We start from the raw sequence: 23921 nt of genomic DNA on the forward strand, positions 1-23921 counted from the left end.
AACGTAGACTTGCAACGAACAATTAAACAGTAAATTTCAGTAAGTACAGCTAGTACTAGTAGCAAGTGTACGCGATAGTTTTACTTGTATCAAACCCCCGCCCCAATCTTCCCCACTGAATATTTACAACTAAAATTAAATAAAAATAGAAATATCCCTGTAACATTAACTTTATCCTTCTCCTTTAATTCAAATCTACATAAATCGTTACGTTTATTCGCGTCTCGTGAAATCGAATGGAAATCGTAGATTGCACAGAGGAAGCTGGTATAACAGTGAAAACAGAAGTAAACCGAAAAGAAAAGAGGGGAAAAAGAATGAAGGAAACGCGCAACGTCTCGGAAAAGAAGATCCTCGAAGCGGTATCGAGGCGAAGCTCCGCCGCCCCGAATAAAATATTATTTTCCCCACGATTAAATCAGGTGTACGAGCTTACCTTTCTTCGGCATCTCCGTGGTAGACGGGCTCGGGCTGGTGCTCGGAGGCGTCGACACTGCAACGAGAGAAACAAGTTTTTATTTTTAATTAAAGTTTCTCCTCGTGGCGCGCGGTGCTGCTGGTAGGCGCGCTTGTGGCCCGTTTAGGAGCAACACGGTTAAGAGGAGGGTGGTTGCTCGGTAAACCAACGATGCAAGCAGAGAGAAGACAGAGGGGGTGGCAAGAGGGTCGACTTGGAACCTGCACGAACCGTTATGGATTGCGCCACCTGTTACTAACTTCGCCCTCAAAACGTATTAGCCACCGTGGCGCCGGCCAGGCCGGCCAACCTCCACATCATATTTTACGCGCTACCTATCGCACTCTTACTCGGCTGCGAGCTCGTTTGCCACGCTTCCCTAACCCTGTCGCCGCGGTGAATACAGCTGAATAATTATTCCTAATTATTCGCCGTTCGTTTTGTCGCGTTCTTCGTTGTCGTAATGTCGTGACGTCGGAGAATAGTCGCGTATTTAGGATTTAGGGGGGGTGGGATGGGGGAGGGGGGCTGCATTTGGTCGGAGATTATGCTTATCGTAGATTACGCAGCGCAGCGGTTTCTTTACGCCTTTGCGGGCTGAGACTTTTGTTCCTGAACGCGATAATTCTTCGCGATTTGTTCGCTGATTATGTGGGAAAAATATCGTGGCACAACGTTTTTTTTCATATGTAAAATACCTTCAATGAATATGCAAACCATTGTTATATTTCGAAAGTGTTTTGATATATTCATGGATATAATTATGATATATTTATCGTAAAAATATTACACTATATTGTATATTCAACAGCGAATGGTGGTTGAGTTAGAAATTAGTTTCGTACTGAAATAAGTATACATCGTAGGGGATAAATATATAAGAATAAGAATATACAGTTTGCATACGCTTTTACTGTATCTTCTTTGTTCATATGTAAAAATACTCTCAGTGAATATGCAAACCATTGTTATATTTCGAAAGTTTTTGAAACCAATATATTCATGGATATAATTATGATATATTTATCGTAAAAATATTACACTATACTGTATATTCAACAGCGAATGGTGGTTGAGTTAGAAATTAGTTTTGTACTGAAATAAGTATATATTGTAGAGGATGAATATATAAAGATCAATATTTCAAACGCAATTGAAAAATCTTAGGAATGAATCTCTTTATACTATCAGAAAAATTAGAAACTATCCGAGAAATTGTTTGTAGAAAGAAATACGTCTAAATATATAAAATATATTTCAAATGAGATTCTTTAATCTAATTTTTTGTCTCTTATTACCATATCAACCATATACAGTATTAATTACATATATTAGATAAAAGATATTTCAATGGAGATATATTCATTTAAGTATTTGAATCATAGATTCCAAAAAAGTAACAAAGCAATAGATAATGTTGACTAATAAAAGACTAATAAAGACTAATAAAATAGTAACAACTGAAAGTGAATGAAATCTTTCCCTGTAGAAATATCCAACGTGAGTAATTTAAAGTGTCAACTATTTGTTACAGATGCAAACATAAACCTTGAACGATACAGACGAATTTTTTCTTTCAATTTAGCAGATTATCTATGCCCAATTGTACCAACGACAGAGAAACATTCTTCCATCATAATCCGAAAGAATTTGAACCTTTGACCAATTGTCCAAGTACTTATAAACGGTAGTGCAGACAGAAACGAAACGAGACTGACAACAAGAAATCAGTTCCGTGACAGGTATTAGTTTTTAAAGGGACGCTGATTCCTCTTGGAACACGTAATTCCATTATCAACTCGAAGCCTCGCGTTTCGCCTTCGCGACGTTTACGAAACGGCGTAAATACCGACTGATTCCGAGACAAGCTCTTTATCGAACCGAGACCGAGCGAACGCGTCTCGGTGGAAGGAACTCGTCGGAATTACTCGCGCGGAATTCCGCGCCAGACGCGGACGCGCCCCGTCACAATGACGCGTTCACCACGAAAAAGTCATCGTTATTTGTCACGGAACGTTGAGCGATTGCCCGTATACTGAAGGTGCCTGCCACCGAGATATCTGCATGCTACCCAACGTAAATAGGATGGAATGACAAAGTATGCCTCTTGCCAGACATATTTACGCCTGCTGAATATAATGTAAATACGTGGCTGGCTCCTCTCATCATCACCGAGTTACACTGGCTAAATTATTTCCTTGGCTTGATAGAAATTAACTCTCCGCGTGTATAAGCGTATGAACTACTCTGCACCTAATCCAAAACGGTCAATATGACGGATTTGTTTTTTTTTTACAATTAACAAAAACGTTGAAGTTTACTTACGTATTTTTCTTGTCGAAAGGAATGTTTAATTTTTGTAAAGCGTTTACTTGTTTAATTATTTATTAATTGCTAAGAATGTTAACCCTTTCATATAACAAGAAAGAAAGAGGAAGAAAAAGTAACAGTATCTATCGAAAGATCGATCGATCGTTCAGTCGTTGACTCTCTACTTACAAGAGACGAAGATTATCAATATTCTTGCAGATATTTAGTTTAATTAAAAAATCTGTTTAAATAAATGTTCAAATACTTTCGTGAGAAACTGTATATATGTACTCTAATAATCGGATCACTGAATTTGAGATTGGAAGTAATAATATTTCATTATATTATAGTGAAAATTTTATCGCCAATGAGATGTCTTATTTTAATCATTTTAAAATATTTATAGAAACGGAAACGTCGCCACCTGCTTTAAAGCGAACGTGTTAAAAATTCCTGTAGAAAACATCGTAAGTGCCAAACATCAAATTTCTCTGGAAGAAGAAAAATAGTTTACTATTTATTTAAATTTGTAAATACTAGATCTAACCTAATTAAGTTAAACCTAACCTTAACATAAATAAAAAAAGATGCCAATCTTATTTGTTTATGAATTATTCATATAGAAAAGCTAAATTTTCTTAATATATTTTTATTTTCAAATAGAATATACGTATAAAAATATAGTAATTATTAAAATGATACGGTATTTTTGTCAAAATTCATATTAATTCCTGTTTAGACAGAGATACGATTTTATAGATCTACTTATTTTAATTAGCATTTAAATTGCAATGATTTATATAAATAAATAGAATATTTTGGCACATATAAAAGATTGATTAGGTCGAAAGGTCGAAGTTATACCATTGAATTATTTACACAAATTCTCAAAGTAGCAGTTCGTTATTCTGTTTATAGTTTATTCATTGCTCTGGTTTCGTTTTTCGTTTCGACGTGATGAATATAGTGTGACCTTTTCTTAGCATTTATTGTTTGTGCCTTTTCTTCGATCCTTTCATATAGTTCGTTCCTGTTCTCATATATAGAAAGCGATCAATATTCAATTTAGCACTGATTTAAGGTTAAATTAAAACTTTTCAAATTTTACTTTTACTGATTATTGATAATTGAGTGGATTATAATTACGAGAACTTGATAAGCTTTTCATTCGAGAAAACTGTGACACTTGAGTAAATTGAAATAATTGGATAGTAATATATTGATGCACATGAAATGTGGTTCTTCGAAGTTTTAAGTTTCGTCAGTTATCAGTTATTAATCGTATAAGAAGAAATTTGCTATGACTCGTGCATGTTCGTGGAATTAGTTGTGTATATTAAGATGATTTGTAATAAAAATATTAAGTTACTATTAATTGCAAATAAGTTTGTACTTTGGAAACGTTAAAAATATGTATATTCAGCTTCTAGATCTCTGGATAATTTTTTAATGCGTAAACCAAGTAAAATAAACTGCAATTGTAACACGTCTGTTCCAAAAATTTTTCAACTTTGGAATTGATAATTCTTATAAATTTGAAGTTTGTACTAAATCATGTAAAAATAATTGCTTCTATTAAATATATTTTGAAGATACTTAATTACGTACCGATAATCCATTATATTTAAAAAACGATTTTTCATATACATCCTCCTAATATTAATAACAGATAGAATTTCGCATAATTTATGTGATGCGAGTGCATTCATGATTTAAGGATAGATTAGAATTTTTATTCACTTTCTTTTATATCTTTCTAATGCATTATATACCTTTCAATCATACCAATCCTATAGTGATTGAAAAAATTATTATATTAAACTAGAAATAAAATTACTCGTTGCTCAATCCTTTTCGTTCAATATTGTACAACTAATCAAAATTGAAATAACTTGACCCGAATTAATTTAAAACATTTGTTCCGAACTGTTCTAATAATACTGACATCCTGACTAATAATTTCGCGTGTTCTCGCGCTTGAACTTTGATGACACGTACATCGAGTTTCGTATTCAGTGTCGAACTGTATTAAACTTACTGAATTAATGTTGAATTAGTTGTTGACGTTAAATCATCCGAAAACTATCTAAGGCTTGAACTTCGATGCTTTAGATATATGTATGTACAATGAATATGTACCGAGAAATATCTAGTTGCTCTGTAGTTGCTGTACTATGTTCTGTTTTTACTTTGAGCGTTTCTCCGGGAGATGTACATAAATATTTTCGAGAATTTCAGAGTCGGATTCTTGCTTGGATGGTGAAAGATACGTCGATGCATATTTTAGCTTGCTTGGCAACGATTAATCTTCTTTCGTAATTGGTTTAATTTTCGGCTCAATGTATATACTTTTATTTAATAGTATACTCGTTTATATATACCTACGTAATTGGCGTACATACGATAATTCTTCTTGTACAATTGAACTACCAATGTGTGAACTAATTAGAATTATTGCGTGTAGATTCAGAATTAGTAATTAAAACAGTTGTTATATATTCTTATATTCGCGATCATGGCTCGATAATCTATATTTCTATCTATATTTTACACGAAAGCAAACTTTTATATTAGATTTTTTTTTATTGAATATTTTGCTTTTAAAAATTATTCTAACATGCAAGAACTGAATTGAGAAATGTATTTCCAAATATTATATCATTATATTTTTTATCGATATATGTTTATTTTATAAATATAAATTGGAAAAGAGTAAGTAAAACTTTATTGAACATTTCAGCATTTTGGTAAAACATATTATTAAATTGTTATTATTGCGTACTTATTTTATTTTATAATTGCACAATTTTCTTTAATAGTGTATTTCTCTCTTTATGCAGTACATTTGCTTATTTTTATTACGAAATTAAATAGAAAGGCAGATTGTATTCGGATAGAATTCGCGTGACTCATATTGCAGTTTCTTAGACTTTTATCTACTTAGAAAATAGTCAACTTGGAAGTCTACGTTAACAGATATTTTCTTATCAGATGATTATTAAGAAAGAAAAAACTAATTTTTATCCGCGAAATAGTCAAATAAAGTATGATCGTTCAATGTATACCATTAATTTGCTCGAAATGATATTAATATCGCAATGAGACGAGACTGTAAAAATATTTTTTAAAATTTCATTTTTACCGCAGAAACCTTCGTTAGAATAATAAACTTCCATTATCGAAATCTTCGTTATCCGAATATTCTATAATAAAAATCGATATGTCATTTATATAAAACAGTAGATATATCGTGAAATTAATAGCTCGTAAGATACGAAGAAACTCTTCTACGATCGTATCTTCTCCTAAGACAATTTACAATTACAACACCCTTAGCGAACAAGAAACTAACGAACAGGGATGCAATTATCCGATGATATAAAATTTCTTCGAAAACAGAAGGAGAACGAGCATTTGCTTATCAAGCATCTGCACTTTCGAGGCTATCATACTTTACAGGTTAAAAAACTAGCTAGATGGGGATATGGTTAGTGCTGTCGTAGCTCGTAAAGATCATTCTCCTGTTGCTCGCGTCGTTTAGGCTTATCGTTAGCTGGCACGCGCCACCCATGCGATTACAAGTTGCCGCGAAAAATCAGTATGTAATCGATAGTACGTGCAATTTTCGCCAGTTACAAACTGGGTCACGTTCGATCAACCAACACGTGTGTTTTAATCTTCTTTTTAATCTTTTTAACTAAACACGTTATTGCAATTTGTCACGTGACGAAAATATCGAAAGATTATATATGTATAGGATGTCTCATCTAACACTGCCACCTTGATTTATATCATTGTTATGTTACAGTGACAGATGAACGATTTCGAAGTATATATATATATATATATATATATATATATATATATATAGAGAGAGAGAGAGACTTGTTACATATACATATACTTGTTTTGTAAATGAACGATTGTCTTTTCAATAATATCATCACTAGGATGACGAAGATCGCGAAATTTTAAAAAGTCTGTTATTCATACAGTGTTTTTCATTAAAAAAATATCTGAACAGAGTAACTATGAAACTAAATTCATACCTCAGAGTGACAAATCATAGATACAAAGGAGCAAGGCCTGCCTACTATACAAATTGTACATTTAGAAAACGTTTCTTTCTCGTGAGAAATCTGTAAGTTTTCTTACTATGTAAAATTCAATATGAAAGGAGCGCGTCTGACGCCAATTTTTACGATATGAGCAATGTTCATATAAAATGGCACTTTTGAACATCGTCGGTGCACAAAGGGACAAAGTTCGAGTTCAAATTCCACAGGACTCCTTTCTCTTTTAAATTTTGAAAGCACAGTGCACACGTAGTAAAGAAACGAGCGTGACTCGACAGTGTAAGACAAGATGATATAACGATTGATTCGCTCGCGATAAAAATCGTTTGTGTGTAGCGCAGCTGTTTCAGCAACGAAATGGCGGACAAAAGTCCTCGAGTGACACAGTGTTAACGATCCCTGTGGAGACAACACCGCGATGAATTCAACGCTGTTCAACGCTCCAATATTATGGATAATAGGCGCGCGCGTATTTCGCGTTAACGACGTTAGACGACACTTGTCGTACGAAAATATTCCTGGCGACCGTGGTCGCTCGAACTCGTTAATTCGCCAACGAAACGTCGTCTGAATAATAAAACGGCTGCCTTTCGGGAACGGTGGGATCGATAATCGTGACGGGTCGCGATGAAAATTAATTGAAAGCGGCGAACGGGATTTAAATAATTTCCTACGTCGCGCGCGTGCCTGTCTCCCGCGGCCCGTTCGTTTTGTTGCCGTTGTGCTTCCGTTCGAGAATTTATCGAGATTTACTTTTATTCTTTCGATTATACGGGTTTTTAACTCGTTTTCAACTCGCCTCTATGTCCGTCAAAGAACGGTTGTTTCAGTACCGTTAGGAAACGATACGACTGACTAGATCGTAAATTTGTATAAATTCACACCTTTGAAAATAGAATTTTGGACAAAGTGAAACATCGTGGAAAGTATTTTTTATAAATGCATAAAAATTCGCAGTCTGATGGTGACTACTAATCAGCTTCATGATTCAATCTTCGTTATTTGAATGGGAGTCTAATAGGAGAATATGAAATTTACAAGAAAACGTAAAACACAATTCGTAGCACCACATTGCATGTGTTAGAGGAAAAGCAAAGTGATAAGAAGAATTGGCGTTAAGAACTTTAAACATCTCGTGAATAGAAGTACCATAAATAACAGGATATGAAAGATTAAAACTAAAAGGAAAAGATTAAAAATGTTCTAAACGACAGGGGGCAGATGTTCGCGGGTTCTCCATGATTACGGGGCAGATTATGCAATTTTGAAGGGTAGCAGCGGGCTCGACGCATGGATATAAATAGGCAGGCGAAGGAGGGGAATTCATTTATCACTTTTGCGAGTCGTCGATGGAAAGAAGAGGCATTAGGCGGCGAGAGAACGCGAGAGAGGACGAAGAAACGGGAAACGGTAGAAGCGTCGGAGGGACGGAGCAACGGAGAGAAATAGAGTGAAGACTCCTCATTTTGTAACGTGGCTGAGTGGCAGACGGAAGGAAGGAGCGGAAAAAAAGGACAGGGAAGAAAAGGAGATGGAAAGGAGGAAAGACAGACAGAGAAATATACACAGTCGGAGAGCAGAGACTTTTCACTTTTGATTTATCGCGCCAACTTTTATTTCTCTCGGGAGATATTAAAACCCGTTGTCCCGGCAATTTAACTTTGCCCCACCTGATTGATGATTCGACCAGCCAACGCGCCCACGTTCTTTCGATGCATCGAATTCCTCATTAGACGCCATTAATAAGCCGCTTCCGTTCAAGTGACTGAAAATAAGTGCCTGCTGCTAGATTCTTCGACTTTTCTTAGTTAATTGCCTATTCGGATTTAGTTCAGTAACCATCGATAATGTATTATTACTTTACTCATTGTATTATATCGTAGCTTATCTTATTTTTCTATTTCATTTACTATTATTTCAAGGACATAGAGCTTATATATATTTCTTTCATATTGTGCACGTTCTTTGCGACTTTCCGCTTCTGAAAATTTTCTGTAAAATGCACAAGAATCCGCAGTCTAGTTATCACGATACCGAGCGCGAATTTTCCTAAGAAATCCAGCTTTTGTTCTGATAATCCGCGAGGGGAACAAGAATCGATATCGAGAAACGCTTTCGAACACTTTCGGGAAATTGCTGCTTAGTCGAATTTAACGCGAAAGCTAGCCGGGAGAAAGGAGTTTTGGAAAAGGAGGGAGAGATCGCGGGGGACGATTGGGCGGTAATGAAGTTTACACGCCACACGCGGACTATCCGGAAGTTCCGGGCGAGGCAAGTGAACTCGTTAAAATCTTAAGGCGCCTTAATTAGTCTAATAGCATCATCCTTTTTCGGTCCATCAGCAACCTTCGTCTCCGGCCGTCGCTCCATCCAATTTCTTCCTCGCGTTGCCTCGCGACGGACTTGGAACCTGTTCAAATATTGCCCGGTGTACTAATTTCAATTAGCGCGTTTTGCCTGTAACGGACCCGCCCTCTCGACTACCCTTGTTCTTTTCGCGGGGAAAAAGAAGGGATGCTGGCCAGGATGTTTTCCCGGACACGGCGAGCGGAGAGCAACGGCGCGTGTGATAGAGCTGGACGTTACTTTATGTTTGCTAAGTGAATATAAATTGCGAATTAAATCGCGCCATAATCAGCTGGAACGCGGAAAAATGTATATGACGTGCTTGTGAAAGACGATGAACGAAGGAAGGGTGTTCCGTTTAGGATGAGGGATACGAGTTCTCTTTTATTTGTTTGGTCTGCTTCTATGAATTGTGTCGCTTCATACCGGCATTACACTTCATAGAAATTGTTCATTTTTTACGAATTTGTAATCTTAGCGCAGATGTAGTGGCAGATGGGAGGAAGTATAAAAATTTATATCATCTACGGGATATACTGGATACATTTTTATCAACATTAAATATAATTTCACTTTGCAAAATTCGAGATTATCTCGCGCCAATTTGCCTTATAAACAAGTTCTTCTACTTGTCATGTCCACGATTCTTCTATGAAGTATTTTATTTTTTTTTTTTCGAGTTTTCTGTGTATAGTTTTTTTGGATGTTAGCCAATCCAAAATAACATTCATCGCGCTCATTCATAGTTATTATTGATTTATACAATTATTCTACAATTCAACATTTACATTCCTTTCTTTGGAAACATTTCCCCTTTGTATTCGTAGAGTCTGAAATTAAAAAATTTAAGAATTGCGGAACATAAACATCCACACAAACCTGAGAAGAGTAATAGAGTTAAAAGCAAGTAATTCGTCTCGTCTCGCGTGTTCACCAACTGAAACGAACGGCTCACTTAAAACTAGCGATCGTAATCTTATCTCGACTCGCGAAATGACCCGTTCCAATTGATAAAAACATAATCGGTCAGAGAGACTCGCCAACATTTCAATAAGTATAATAAATATCCGGTCCAGGACGGGAAAACTGTATCATCCTGGTAACTGGCGACCGGCCCCGCTAATAAAAAGCCATACATTTATCACCTTTATCCGCGCTTTATCATACGTACCGCCACACGAACTCATAAAACTGCATTATCCTTGTACGTGTGCTGAAACCTCGGTTTTTATCAGGCACGCCGATGAAATTCACCCCCTTTTCTCTGTCCTTTTCTCCACCCTTCTCGTTATCCGCCGTTGCTTACCTCGTATCGACAAACAAATTTCTTCACTCGTACGAATCAAATTACGCGAAAGTTTGGCGAAACGACAGTTCGAATTATATGGAAATATCAGAGAAAGTTTATCGGGGAAAGTTTAGTCGTTTCATCTCTTATTTTATTTTTTTATTTTGTAAGGTGTTTCAAGCGGTGAAATTGTCTCTGTTTGCCTGTGTTCTTGCGATTTTGTGGGAAGTGGGAAATGATTGATAGATTGATGGATGAAGAAACTAAACGAGATTTCATACTGTCGATATTTAGAAACTTAAATTTAGTTGATTCTTCAAACGTTGAGATGCTACAATGTTAGGATTGTTCTCGATAGTCTTGATTGATTCTCTCTCTTGTTAACCTTCAAATAGCAATAGTTTTATAAATTTCTACAATTTAGTAATTTATATTATTAACTCTTGGGTATTAATTCTTGTTTGTTGTTATTTGTTTTATTCTCTTTAAATTGGGCGTTTAATTTTTATTTGTTTTTATTCTCTCTGATAGAGATTAGCAATAAATAGACTGTGGATCTTTATGCATTTATGAGAAATTTAAAAATTCAGTAACGTATAGAATGTATGTATATAATCTGAAGCAATATATAAAATATCCAAATCTCTACTTTAAATTGAAATTTTTTCATTTTCGTTTGCAAAAATAATAATTTACATAGAAATCCATATTCTAGCAGCAAAATTTAAATTAAAAATGCCAGAGTTGACTAACAAGAGGCCTAAATTGTTACTTAGATTTCAGTTGTGGATTAAATGTATTATATTTAATATCTCGCGCGTCTCTCAAAAAAAAAAGACAGGGGTGGATGATGTGATATCGACAGTCTTGTGACATATTACAAAGATTACAAAGGGTACAAATTCTTATGATATAACGTCTTAGACAATATGAAAAGATAAAAGAGCTATGAAAATGGCAAAAATACATGCTTTGGAGATAAATTTTTCACACTCGTGTTATTTCCAACTCTTATAAATTTTCGCAATCAATGAGTATAATTGAAGATCTGTTTAAAAAATGAGTCATTCAGATGTTAGAAAATTAGATGGTATATATTCATGTTTCACGATTAAAAATATGCTGAATTATTCCTTGTCCCAAATGGTCGAAGCGTTAACATTTAGATCTCGAAAATAGCTGTATGGTTTTCTCGACCATGGCATGAACCTAACAAGGGAAGTAATACATTTTTTGAACCGAGATCTCATTCGTTATTTTTTTTTTTTTTTTTAGCAAATGTGCGACATCAGTCAAAGTGTATTCGACGAGAAATGATTAAACGCGTAGCTTGTTGTCAAGCCTTGTATGTATGTAACAATTTTTATGCCTTTTGATAGTAGAGTGAACGAAGCGATCGAATATCGACAGAATAGCCTATTTCCATCGTTCCCAAAGGAACTGTATAATAAAACGTTCATTGAAAACTTTTACCTAGTTTCCTATCTAAAACTATAATACACGGACTTCCCACGTCAAAGAAATTTTCCGTAATTGAATCTATTCATTATTTACGTAATATTCCTTTCGCGTTTCACTCTCAATTTTCTGATTATTTTCTGACAGTATTATTAATTTCGTTTCCCTGAAATTTATTATGGAATCGTATCTCATAACGGAATTGTAATATATATAGGTATAGCGTGATGTAATATGCAGCACGATATGCTAATATTCGCGTAAGAAATTTTTTACTTCATTAGAAGGTTATTTAAACCTGTTCCATATGAATTATGATATCTCAGCACGTTTGTGAATATGATATAAAATTTATACGTGAGTGTGATTGAACATTTGACATACAAATCTGTAATATATTCGATCATAATACGATTGTGTTACATCATCTTTATGAATTTGGGATTGTAATAGAAATATGTATCCATAATTTTATATTTTATCAAAGATATAACATTTAATTATAATTTTTTGTTATATTGTTTCCTATTATGAAATGCTGTTTTAAATGTAGTGACGATCAAAAGTAAGTTTAAGAGGTCAATACTACATTTTTTAAAAAAACTGAATTACATTTGACAAGATTTAATATAAAATATAGTATAAAATAGAACAAAGTATATCATGATAGATTGTTGTCACTAATATTAAAATGCTTAGAGTAATACTTAAAGTGTTCCTCTTTTTGTCGCCTGCCACTGTACATCTTATTATTATCGTGTACAATATAATTGATTAAGTTTGTAGCAGAAAAGGTGTTTACAGATTCTACATTTAATAAGCGGAAAAGAGAATCAAATTACGAGTGAATTTCGATGTCGAAATGAAAATCGAGCACGGCGGCGCGTAATTGCATTAACGATTACGAAAGTTCGTCATCCATCAACTGATTCTCTTACTCTTTCCCTTAATTTCATTTTCATGATTCTGTCTATTACCGGCGAAAGTTTATAACTCCGTTTCCAAACGTTCAATCGAATCCAACGTAGAGGCAAACTTTGTACAAATGACTTTAATACTTGTGACGAGTGGTCTACATTTACTATCAAAGCACCGATGTTAAAAAACATGAGTCGATGGAATTATTACATTCTTGCGAAAGAATGAAATTAAAAGGAAATTTATGATAAGCCCTTTATTATACAAATCTCGCGGAATATTCGTCTTTCCTTTCTTCTGTAAAATGGCTGAGCTGAGATTATCTCCGCGCAGAGCCATTTTGAGTGACCGTTTTCGTGTGGCGTGGATTACGAGCACATGGTTTGAGCAAGCAGAAAAAGATCAATGAATTCAAGTTTCTACGTAAAGCTATCTCTGTTAAGGAAGAAAATTGCAAATTCCAACTGAGGAAACTTTTCCAATTTCATCTATCTTTCATTTTATAACATTTCGATACAAAAGAAATCGAAACATAAACATATCATCCAGCAACTACCTACAAAAAGAAATTCGCAAACCTATAAACGTTCTTTCTTCCCTGTAACATTCCAAGCTAATTACCTCTTTGTCCCTCTGTTCACGCGTGTCCGTTTTCTGTAACGAAGCATCATCATTCATCCGATAATAGATATCCTCGAATCAGTTTCCACCAACTCGACCTTTCAATCAATACACCGAACTGCGAAACTTTCCGCGCGGATCTATCGGAAATTTTCCCCTCAATCAATCATCAGCGGCAATCCCACAAAATCATCGGCGAGCCTTCGTTCCGTCGAAGGCACCGTGCAAACTACTACCGGCCCGGCTGATTTCCCTCTTCGTCCCAATTCGGGGAACATAATTCCCGGGTCCGATGATGCCGCAATACCGGCCGGCCGCGATCGTTAACCCGAGCGTGCACGAGGGCGAACGAGATGGCCAGGAAATAATTTGGCCGGGCGTCGTCATCATCGAATCAGCGTGATAGGACAACCGGGAAATTGCCGGCTTCGTTACTCGCGGGATACGTGATCGAATATCTCAGAACAATGGCGGATTGTCGTTGCCTTATGTAGATACCTTCTCCTCGCGTCTGTAATTACTCGTAATTGAATCCCCTGTTGACGTATATCGGGAGACGAGGGAGCAAAACGATCGTTCGTTTGATCCAATTAACCCAAAACGGCGGCGAACACCGCGATGAAAAGCCTACGACACGCCGGTGATACGATGTCATTTGCACATCGATCTTTTGGTTATTGTTATCGTTACAGTTATTGATTTCCAGTCTGAGTAAGATTTCGCGATGCCTACGTTCTCTTCCATCTCTGAAATTAAGAAGCATCACTAGTTCGAACAAAATTATCGTTGCGCTTGATTTTTCGAACGAGTTTTATATCAAACGTTGTTGAGTTTGAAAAAAATTTGGTTCAAGATTAAAATACGAAAGTTCGAAGATCGTATTGGGGTTGAATTCATAGTGTTTATTTTCCACTCTTTCTTTATAAAATTTTCATCCACTGTATTATTCAAATGATTTATCGTGATTCATGTTTGCAGCAGTGGCTGCATAAAAGTAATTCTGGATTCTTTGAATAGTAATCTTCAAGTAATTTTTGAGCGATCGTAGATTAGGTCAGAATAATTTTTCCTTTCCTATTCATGTCGCTACTTATGGTAGAAATCCTGTACTAGATTATGAATTTTACTTATTTTACTTATTCTCTTTCATTCCTCTTCTACAAACTCTGTTAAACAAAAAGATCTTCGTACGGCGTAGGAGGATATTGCCACTTCTTTTGCTGTTGTATCATGGTTCTTATCGACACTATTATTTCTTAGCTTTTTTAAATCTAACTAGCTCTGTATATCTTTCTTACGACCTCGTTTTAAATATTACTTCTCGATTTTATTAAAATTAACGTGAAATAAAAGTGACTGTTGTCTCACAGTCGTCAGGATTGTGCCAGGCTCTAACTAACATAGTCTGCCTTACGTCATCTCTATCACGGCTACTCGAACATCTCTTGATCGCGATGCAACGTCCCTCTTTGATAATTACCAACCCGCGTTCCTATTCACACGTCTGGTGACGTATCGATCTATTAACTTGTCAGCCGGCGTCTACTGAAAGGTGACAGGGAACTGCTGTTCCCTGCGCTAGCTGATTATTAGCAGTCGTTACGAAGATAGTGTGAACGCCGACGTCGAGGACGGGTAACAGGATTTGTGGCGCGAATTAGATCGCCACGAAATTTGCGTTGTGGCTTCGCTAATGGAGATTAGAACGGGAACATCTGCCGAAATGAAATTGCTACGATTGGCGAATATCGATGATTCTTAACGGACGTCGACGAAAGAAGATATCGGAACGGAGGGGATTAAAATAAAATGAAGTACTTTAATTTTTTAAGTTTTATTGCATCAGTCTATATAATGACTTGCTTAGTAATAGACGAGAAAGAGTTGAAAAGTGGAAAATTTGAAAAGAGAGATAAAGAAAGGTGAAAAATGAGATTTCCCTTCCAAAGAAGGAAAACTAAAAAGTCATCGTTATCGTGGTAAAGTTTGAAATCTGAAAATGTATGTACAAGTTACGAGATAGCGAACATTTAATAAAAGATCGGTATATAGATCAGTGTAAATAATCTTGATTACTTCACTGAATATTTAAGTTTATTCTGTTTCAATGCTTGTGTCATCTTCTTTACGAAAGCTACACTCGTAATTTCCATGGATACTTTCAGATTTATTTCAAACTACTATAATCGTGATACAGTGTTAATGAAAAATATTAGGATATTTCATAGAAATACTTGCCACGGGTATTTGAATATTTTTGTGACTATCTACATGTAATATATATATATATGTTGTATATAATGTGTATAATACGAATATATAGAAATTCCAATAAAATGTCTACGTTGTTTTTCTGTTACAGAACAACCTGCTTCACAACTTGTACGCAAACGCTTCATAAATCCTGAAATTATTATTGAAACTCCAAATGAAAATTGGACTCTAAACGACGTGAGTAACACGTTTCATTTCTTTATATAATTCTGTATAATTCATCGACTCTTTATCATCCACTGTCCACGCTATAATAATATACATATAGTAACGCGAACGCAAATTCCTTCCACGTCAAATTCGACCAATTCACTTCCGCGTGCCCGACAAAGTCGCAAGCAACGTTCAAAGATGAACTGCTTTTGGAACCAGTAGTCTCCTACCATCCTAAAACCGACACGCGTCAGCACGGACAAACGACACGTCCTCTTGGGTATTTAGTGGATTCCTTGTGACGGTGTCAGAAATCGCGGCGAAAATGACCGGAACACGCGATGCGGTGGAAGGCGATGACGTGTCAAAGCCGGATGTGAAACGAGGAAGGGGCCATCGTCATGCGGGAGAGAGTCGGTGACGGGCGGTAAGATTGATTGGAGTCACGGGATGGAAAATTAACGGTCTAGAGCCTGGCTGGTCCAGGGTCGGGCGAAAGGTGTAGGAAGCCGTCATCGTCGTCGTCGTCGACGTCGTCGACGTCGTCGGGGGTTGCGCGACAGCCGCCGCATACTAATTCCCTGGCTCTGGCGGAGTGTGCGTCCTTCGTCCCCCTTCCCTCGCGACTATTTTAATCTCCCTTAACCATCTATCTATGCTCTCGGTCCGTCGGCCAATGTCATTCGACGCGGGCTTAATCGGCCGACGGCGATAAAAGTTTTCGCGTGGACAAAAATTGTTCGTCGCGCCGTGACGACGAGTGGGAATGCGAATTGCAATTAACATTTCCGTCCATGTTTCAGATTGACGTAATCAGTTCGCTTTGAAGAAACATTAACGCTGTAATATATATTGCAGTATATAATTCAAGTACGATATAATTCAATACGAATGTATATGGAATGCAAGGTGTTTATTGCGAGTAAAAATTAGCATGAGTATAATTAGCAAAAATTATTATGAATGTTATTATGTGCATTATTGCGAAATGTATTTTGTAAAAGTTAGTATTAGTATAAACGTCTGAACTGTGTGATAATATAGTTTCACCCACGTAATGGACAATTTAGTTCAAATAATTTATGCTTGTATTAAATAATAAGTTCTAGATGTGTTTCAAACTTTCGTCTGATATTCAAGCTGCATCATACGCGTTTAAATAATTTTGTTACATCTGAAATATATACTTGTATTAAACATCTTGTGATCCCTTATACACGTAGGTTTTAGATCTGTTTCAAACCTCCAATATTATTACAATCTTAAGCTGTATTATATATATGCATATATATATTTCATTCATCAAACTGATCTTATATTACAGTATCAATGAAATTTCAGGATATATTATATGAGGTATTCATAAAAGATTCCTGCAAATGCTCAAATACAGTGCTTTACCGTGAGTGAGCAATTGTAGCTAGAAATAGTCTGTCAATCACTGCGTCGGCTCGTTAATTCTTCAACTGAGTCTACGATCGATCGAACGGTTCTCCTACATAGTCCGACGGCTTTGCCGTGTCTCACATCTGACCCCGATAAGTCATCCACGGCCAACAATGCGATAGTTGATCTTCGTCAATGCTTTCGTTACACAGCATTTACAACACGGCCCGGTGAACCAGCCGTAGAACGCATTCTGTACGTTGTTTGCGTACGTTTGCCGAAATCCAATTAACAGCGTGAAAGGTTCGCGCGTCGTGCGAGGAATCGCTTCAACTTCGCCGCCATTTCCCTGCTACAATCGCGCTATCGACAATCGATAGTAATGAGGTTCAAGTGGAACGTCTGCTATTTTTCTTTTTCCGGGCGTCTCCGCGCGCGCCACGCCGCGTGATTTTTTATTCCGTTTTCGTTTCATTTCGTTTAACAATCAACGACGAACGTGTTCGAAGGACACGTAGAAACGTCCATGCTGTTTCCCTGTTTGCCTGTGACGATGGTCACAAAACTAACTTCGAACAATCGATTCTACAACCTGGCGTCATGTATCGGTCTCGTCGTTTTGGGAAAATATTTATCCGCGTTTGGTACCGTTTTCAGACCACGAAACACTTGTTTATAATTCAAGTGTTACGCACGTGCGGACTAGAATATCTCACGAAGTTAAATGTTCAATAAAAGAAGGATATAATTTCAAAATTTGCCTCCATGCACGTAGAAAAACAGAAGCATGCTGTTAAATCAAATCGGACAAAGAGAATTTTTAAAATTAAGCTCGGTTATTATGCATTAGAAAAATAATTAAAAAAAATTGAAATATCCAATGAACGAAGAATCGAATATCGAAATTTGAACAAGAGAGGAAGAGTAATTTGTGATAAATAATTACATAAACATATAATTCTGTTTAATGTTATGAAATAAATTCAACAGTAAAAATACAATATTTAAATATGATTAAAAAATCATATTCCCTTTTAAAGTAACTTGAAAAACTAAAGTTTCAATCAATATGCTTTCGTGTACGTATGTAGACGAAGACATGCTGTTGAAATTGTCAAATTTAACCCAACGTGTGTGTATAAAATTACCCGTTGTTCGATAATACCTGTCTTGATGTTAAAAATTTCTTCTATTTGGTTCGTGATATTAAATTATAGTTAACGTATTCATATCTTGTATTTGCATACATATATCCTATGAATACATTATGTTTGAAATTATCTATCATTGGACGAATTTAAAATTAATTTTTGTCTGTATGATATTGACTTATAGTGAGTTATAGAAGAATTGAATTCAAATAATTAATATTCTTTAACACTTAGTGCTCCTATTACAATGTCCACAACATTCGTTTAACGTTATTTCATTTAATATTCCTTAACAATATATATTCTGCAGTATAGCGACTGAGCCTTCCATTGAAAAGTGGAAATTTTGAAAATCTTTTATTTTTAATTTTTAATTTTTACAGTAACTTTTAGTAATTAAATTTTATTTTATTTATCACAATAATAAATAACTGCCAAATTACGAATACTTTTGTTCACTGTATACGTGCGAGAATTAATCAATCTTTGCATTAGTTTCGATCTTTCCATTGCTCTTGTTGAATATTTTCTAAAAATTGTAAATCTTATCTCGCGTGATTGGTCTTTCAAACTTTCGACTATATTTGTTTAACTATATATATTTTATTTCAACCGCGAAACGATGGGAAACAGCTGGTATGAAAAACGTAACAGGCTAATTACTAACTCAGACGTCAAGATCTCAGATTCAAACGTCCGTAGCAGCAAGTTGTAATTTATGCTGAAATAATTACTTGTTCTGGTTACTTAGCACTATATGCGCACCTATATCCCTTTCGACGAATACGCCAAGCTGTAGAACTGTAATCGAAAGCTTCCCTTTGAGGAAATCTATTCTATCATGCCGACGCAAGATTTTTAACTAAAAAATGTGAGAACAGAAAATCCGTTGCTTCTTTAAAAACGAATATCTTTTTTTAAAAGTGCCTCTCACTGGATAAACGTGGCTCATATCCTACGAAGAAATTATCACGTAACGCTCTCTTCACGTTGAAATTTACATAGCAATTTCAGTGAAACCTCACAGATTTTTCTTTCTTATAATCTACGCAGTATTATGTCCGCTTTATTTAATAATTGTCCTCACGACATTCTACAGATTCAAGATGTCTCTTTCAATTTGTATTTTAAGTGTGTTTAATGAATCTATGATAAATGAATCTATGACAAATTTGTTTTACAATTCTTCCTTTCGTGTGAATAGCAAATTTTTAAGAATTTGTTAAATGTTCGTGTATTTAATGGAAAATAACAATGAACAATCGTTCTTATCTTGGTCAAAAAATTCAGAATCAAGAAAAAAAAAACAGTCATCAATCTGTGAAAATTAATTAAACAAGCCTGGAGCTTTCAAAAGGCACAAATCACCTTCTAATCTAAAAAAACAAAATAAGATACTGTTCTCTGACTGCCGATTTTATTCAACGATGTTCAACAAACGTTTCATTCATCAAACGCAAAATCTCGATGCTCTGTTTCATTAAAACAATTGACGCTGAAAATAGAACAGCCGCCAACCAATTACTTTCATTCTACCGTCGAGTTTTTCCAATACACTGGCCAAAATCGTCGCAGGCGAATAGTCAGAAAGCAGACGACACGCTCGATTGATGAAATTACAAAACAGAGTCGTTAAGGGCTATTACGGGGGCAAACGCGGAGATGCACGAGCAACGGCGTGCAATTATAAGAATTGCTGGTACAAAGAGCGATCGAGACGGGGGCAAAGGCGAATAAATTTCTTCGTTCCGCCACGCGAAAAGAAGAAAGGTCGCAAGTTAACGCACGAACGACGACGACGCGAGTCGAACGATCGTTTGAACTTGTTCGAAACAACGATTACGAAAGCTGCTACCTCTGTCGACTATCTAGACATATCGTTCTTGTTCAACGTCTTCTTGTGGAATCTTGCCATTGCGCGATGATCTCTTTTTTTCATTTTTTTTGTTCCTAACGCAATAATTAATTCAGTAGCGAAAAAGTAAGAAGTGCGTACATCGTTATACATGTTAACTTATTTACATTTACACAATAAAGACATGGAAACATTTTTTCGGCATATCTTAATGTTCGAACATTGTATTGCCAGGATAAAATGTTTGTTAATAGCAGATGAATGTTTATTTCAGTAACTAAGACGTTTGATGATACAATATTCGAATATGAAGATACATGAAAAATGGAGAGTCTTTGCACAGAGGACTCGGTAGTTTGTCAGTCATATCCCTTTATAAACAACTTCGAAATTTTCAATCAATGGATGATACTATCACAGTGATTATTATCATCAGCTGAAGATTTTGACAATAAGAAAGTATAACCTGGTTGAATTTACAAAAAGCACTACGATGGGACATTTCTGAACTTGACATGAAAAAAAAAAAAAAAAAATTAAACCTGCTAATTGTGATATTAGTAATTTCAAATAATTTCTACTATTATATATAATCATAACGTAATAATATGAAAAGATTTCACATGCGAGTCTTGTACGACGTAAAGAGTGCACGATATGATGTACGCAAATATTTTTTGCACAAGTAGTATACGTTGAGAAACACTCTGTGCAAGAAATTAAATAGCAGGACAAAAGTGTTCGTAAAGAGAAAGCTACCTTCTTTAATAAAATTAAGCCGCTTTTTATTTTCGCAACAATTTCCGTATAATTTATTTGAATGCCATAGTACACAGAGTCTCGTGAATGAATACGTCTAACGAGCGTGCAACGCGATTCGCAGAACAGAGAGAGAACCGTCGAACACCGTCGAAGAATGAAACAACCGAGGGATCGATCCGAGAAAACGTATTTGTGCGTCGAAGAAACGCGAGATCTTTGACGGCGTTGTTGAGTAACGAAGCTGCGCAGCTGCGTAGGAATGTTATTTCGGCGTCGAGCAAGTTTGCGCAACGAATTTGGATTCATAATTTCGCGGCGCTATAGGAAACTCGACATGTCGAGGAAACAGCGGTTGGTTGTTTAACTTAGGATACGCCACGGGGGGTTGAAATCATGGCTTGCGCACCCCTTTCGTTTCAACTCCCACTGCGGCCACGTTAAAGAGGAAGCGTTGCTCGTTTTGACGTTTCGTTTTATCATCCACGTTTCGGGAAATCGTTCTCACTCCTCGAGAATCTCGATTCCGTTGCACGATTCGGCAACATTACACTGTCCAGCAAATTTCAGTTCTTTTCCTTTTTACGGTTCAACATTCGGTAGACAACGTTTATACAGTTTCATGTAGATAGAATTTTTCTTTCATCGTTAGTTTCTAAGAATGTCATCGATCGGATTTTCGAATTTTAATTCGATCTTTTGTGTAATTGTGAATATTGCAGAAATGTTTTTTTTTATATAAAAGATTCTGAAGATTCTATCAAACGTAGTTAGATATATATTTTCAATGCTGCTCAAAATACACCAAAGCGATAGAATGGGCATCGAAAACAATTACAGTAGATTTTGTTTCCGATCGAGAAATTAAACAGTGATTTAAACAGTAAGAGAGTTAATTAAATAGTAGATTAAATTCTCCACTGTAACAGGAGCAAAACGATGTTGTGCTACAAGCACGTTTGATGATACGGAATTTGAAATGCGAGTAAGTTGAAGAAAATAGTTACGAAGTAAGAAGGCGAATTTTTGACTCGCCGAGCCAATTAATTTTATCGTGCTTGAGCAGGATGTTCTCGTTTCAACATTATCCTCTCCAAACCGTGACTTTATATTTTGCCAAACGCAGAAGATCGCAGACAACGAGTTTACGCTCGGTATCTTAATGAGAAACATAAGTTTCTCTTTGTTCTCGAGTTACTTGGAGCAACGCTTACTTAATAAATAAATCTCAAGGCGGCGAAACAAATTTCTACCTCGTTGCTTTTCGTACTCGTAAAAATGTAGACGATAATCGCTGTAATCGTTTAACGATCTTTGAAACTCATTCCTTTCCATTCAGTTTCTATTGTCTCGACGTCTCTGAATCTATTAAATGGATTAATTGATAAGGACTTTCGTATCGCCAGTTACACGTCAATTTCCTCTCTTTTGCGTATAACAAGGGACGATCGATTGAATTCAGGGAACGAAGAATAATCGTGGATCCCCGGATCCAAAAGGGATTTTAAAGACAATGAAACGGGAAAGACGGGATGAGGGGAGGAAATTAATTACATTCTAGAAAGTTGCGTAATTGCATCGATCGCCCCACCCTTTTCCGCCCCTCTGGAGAAACTTGTTTCGCTTAATCTTTACGCGTCGGCTTTTTAACACTTTTCTTGTTCTACTCTTTGCTTTAATACCCCGCGATATCAAAATGTATCGACCATTCATCCGACAATTAATCTTCGACAAGGCGGATGGTACGGTTCCTTTTTCGTAGAGTTGCAGTTGATCAATTTTTACATCGGATCTTCCATTTATTGAATAGTTTGGTTTTGTTAGTTATTGTGACGCATTTTTACTTCGATTATTCTGATATTACTATGTTTTCATTAATTTTATTTATTTTCTAATTGCATACAAGAGTGATCAAATTTCTTTGTTAGATTAAATATTTTAGACTCTTGAGTTACTCTGTGATATAATAATTTATTTATTTACACCTATTTATGTGATATAAATAGAATATAATATTACGTATATAGATTCTAATATTCTGTAGTTATATATTCTATAATAATTCAAGAGAGACACATACTAATATTATTATTGTTTTATAGTTGCAAGCAATAAGAAAATTTTTATATTAGATTCTATCGAAGAATTTATTCCAGTATCTAATAATATTTTACAATATACAAATATATGTTTATTTTGTAATTCTACGATAATTCTCTTTATCTCACCAGTGCTGGTTCGAAGGTTTTCTTCTTATACTCCAAATAATTTTTTTCTTTTTGTTTCACATCCTCCTAGTCATTTCCCTACAAACGGACATAAACTTCCGCTGTTTCACTATCACAGAAAATCAGTAACACTAGAAGAAAGAAATCAAATTGTACGAAGTACGAAGAAATTTTGACGCTTTCATCTAAATGTTTGACGAAAGGTTTCTAAAAAAAAAAAAAAAGAATCGTTGTAGTCTCTGCCGATTACTTTGGCAGTTCTGCTAGCAATAAAAAACGGTAGTAATAAAAAAGAATGAAGAAGAAATAAAAGAGTAGAATCGAAGACGAAGAAGAGGCGAGAGAAAAAGAAAGCGAGAAGAAAAGAAGGGGAGATCGTTTCGGAACGCATTAATTTAAGAAACAGTTTCCAGTGTCCTATCGCGACCCACCCTAAGAAACCTCGAACCGAAAGTCTGCGGGAGTGACTGGCCGCTTGAGGAACGACTTTTCGAATCGACTTTTCTACCGGAGAGACGAGAAGTTTGGCAATTTCCTGGGGCTAATCTGCCGGTCGGTCAGCATTGAGATGCTGCCGGGTTACGAGACGGTGTCTGGTGGAAACCAGCGAGGCCAGGGGGCACTGGCTGAAACGTGGCTGG

The 23921-nt window shown here is 35.8% G+C and overlaps 1 protein-coding gene across 1 annotated transcript in view; it reads right to left on the reverse strand.

The window, feature by feature from the left end:
- LOC122535873 (contactin-6-like) overlaps positions 1–23921 on the reverse strand; it is an 80606-nt gene that overhangs the window by 30789 nt on the left and 25896 nt on the right. The window contains exon 4 of the mRNA XM_043667752.1: positions 437–493. Within this exon, the coding sequence (XP_043523687.1) occupies positions 437–493 (57 nt within the window). The remainder of the gene's footprint in view (positions 1–436; positions 494–23921) is intronic.

Source organism: Frieseomelitta varia, unplaced genomic scaffold (genome assembly GCF_011392965.1).
Source record: "Frieseomelitta varia isolate USP_RPSP 00005682 unplaced genomic scaffold, Fvar_1.2 scaffold_782, whole genome shotgun sequence".
Lineage (NCBI taxonomy): Eukaryota > Metazoa > Arthropoda > Insecta > Hymenoptera > Apidae > Frieseomelitta > Frieseomelitta varia.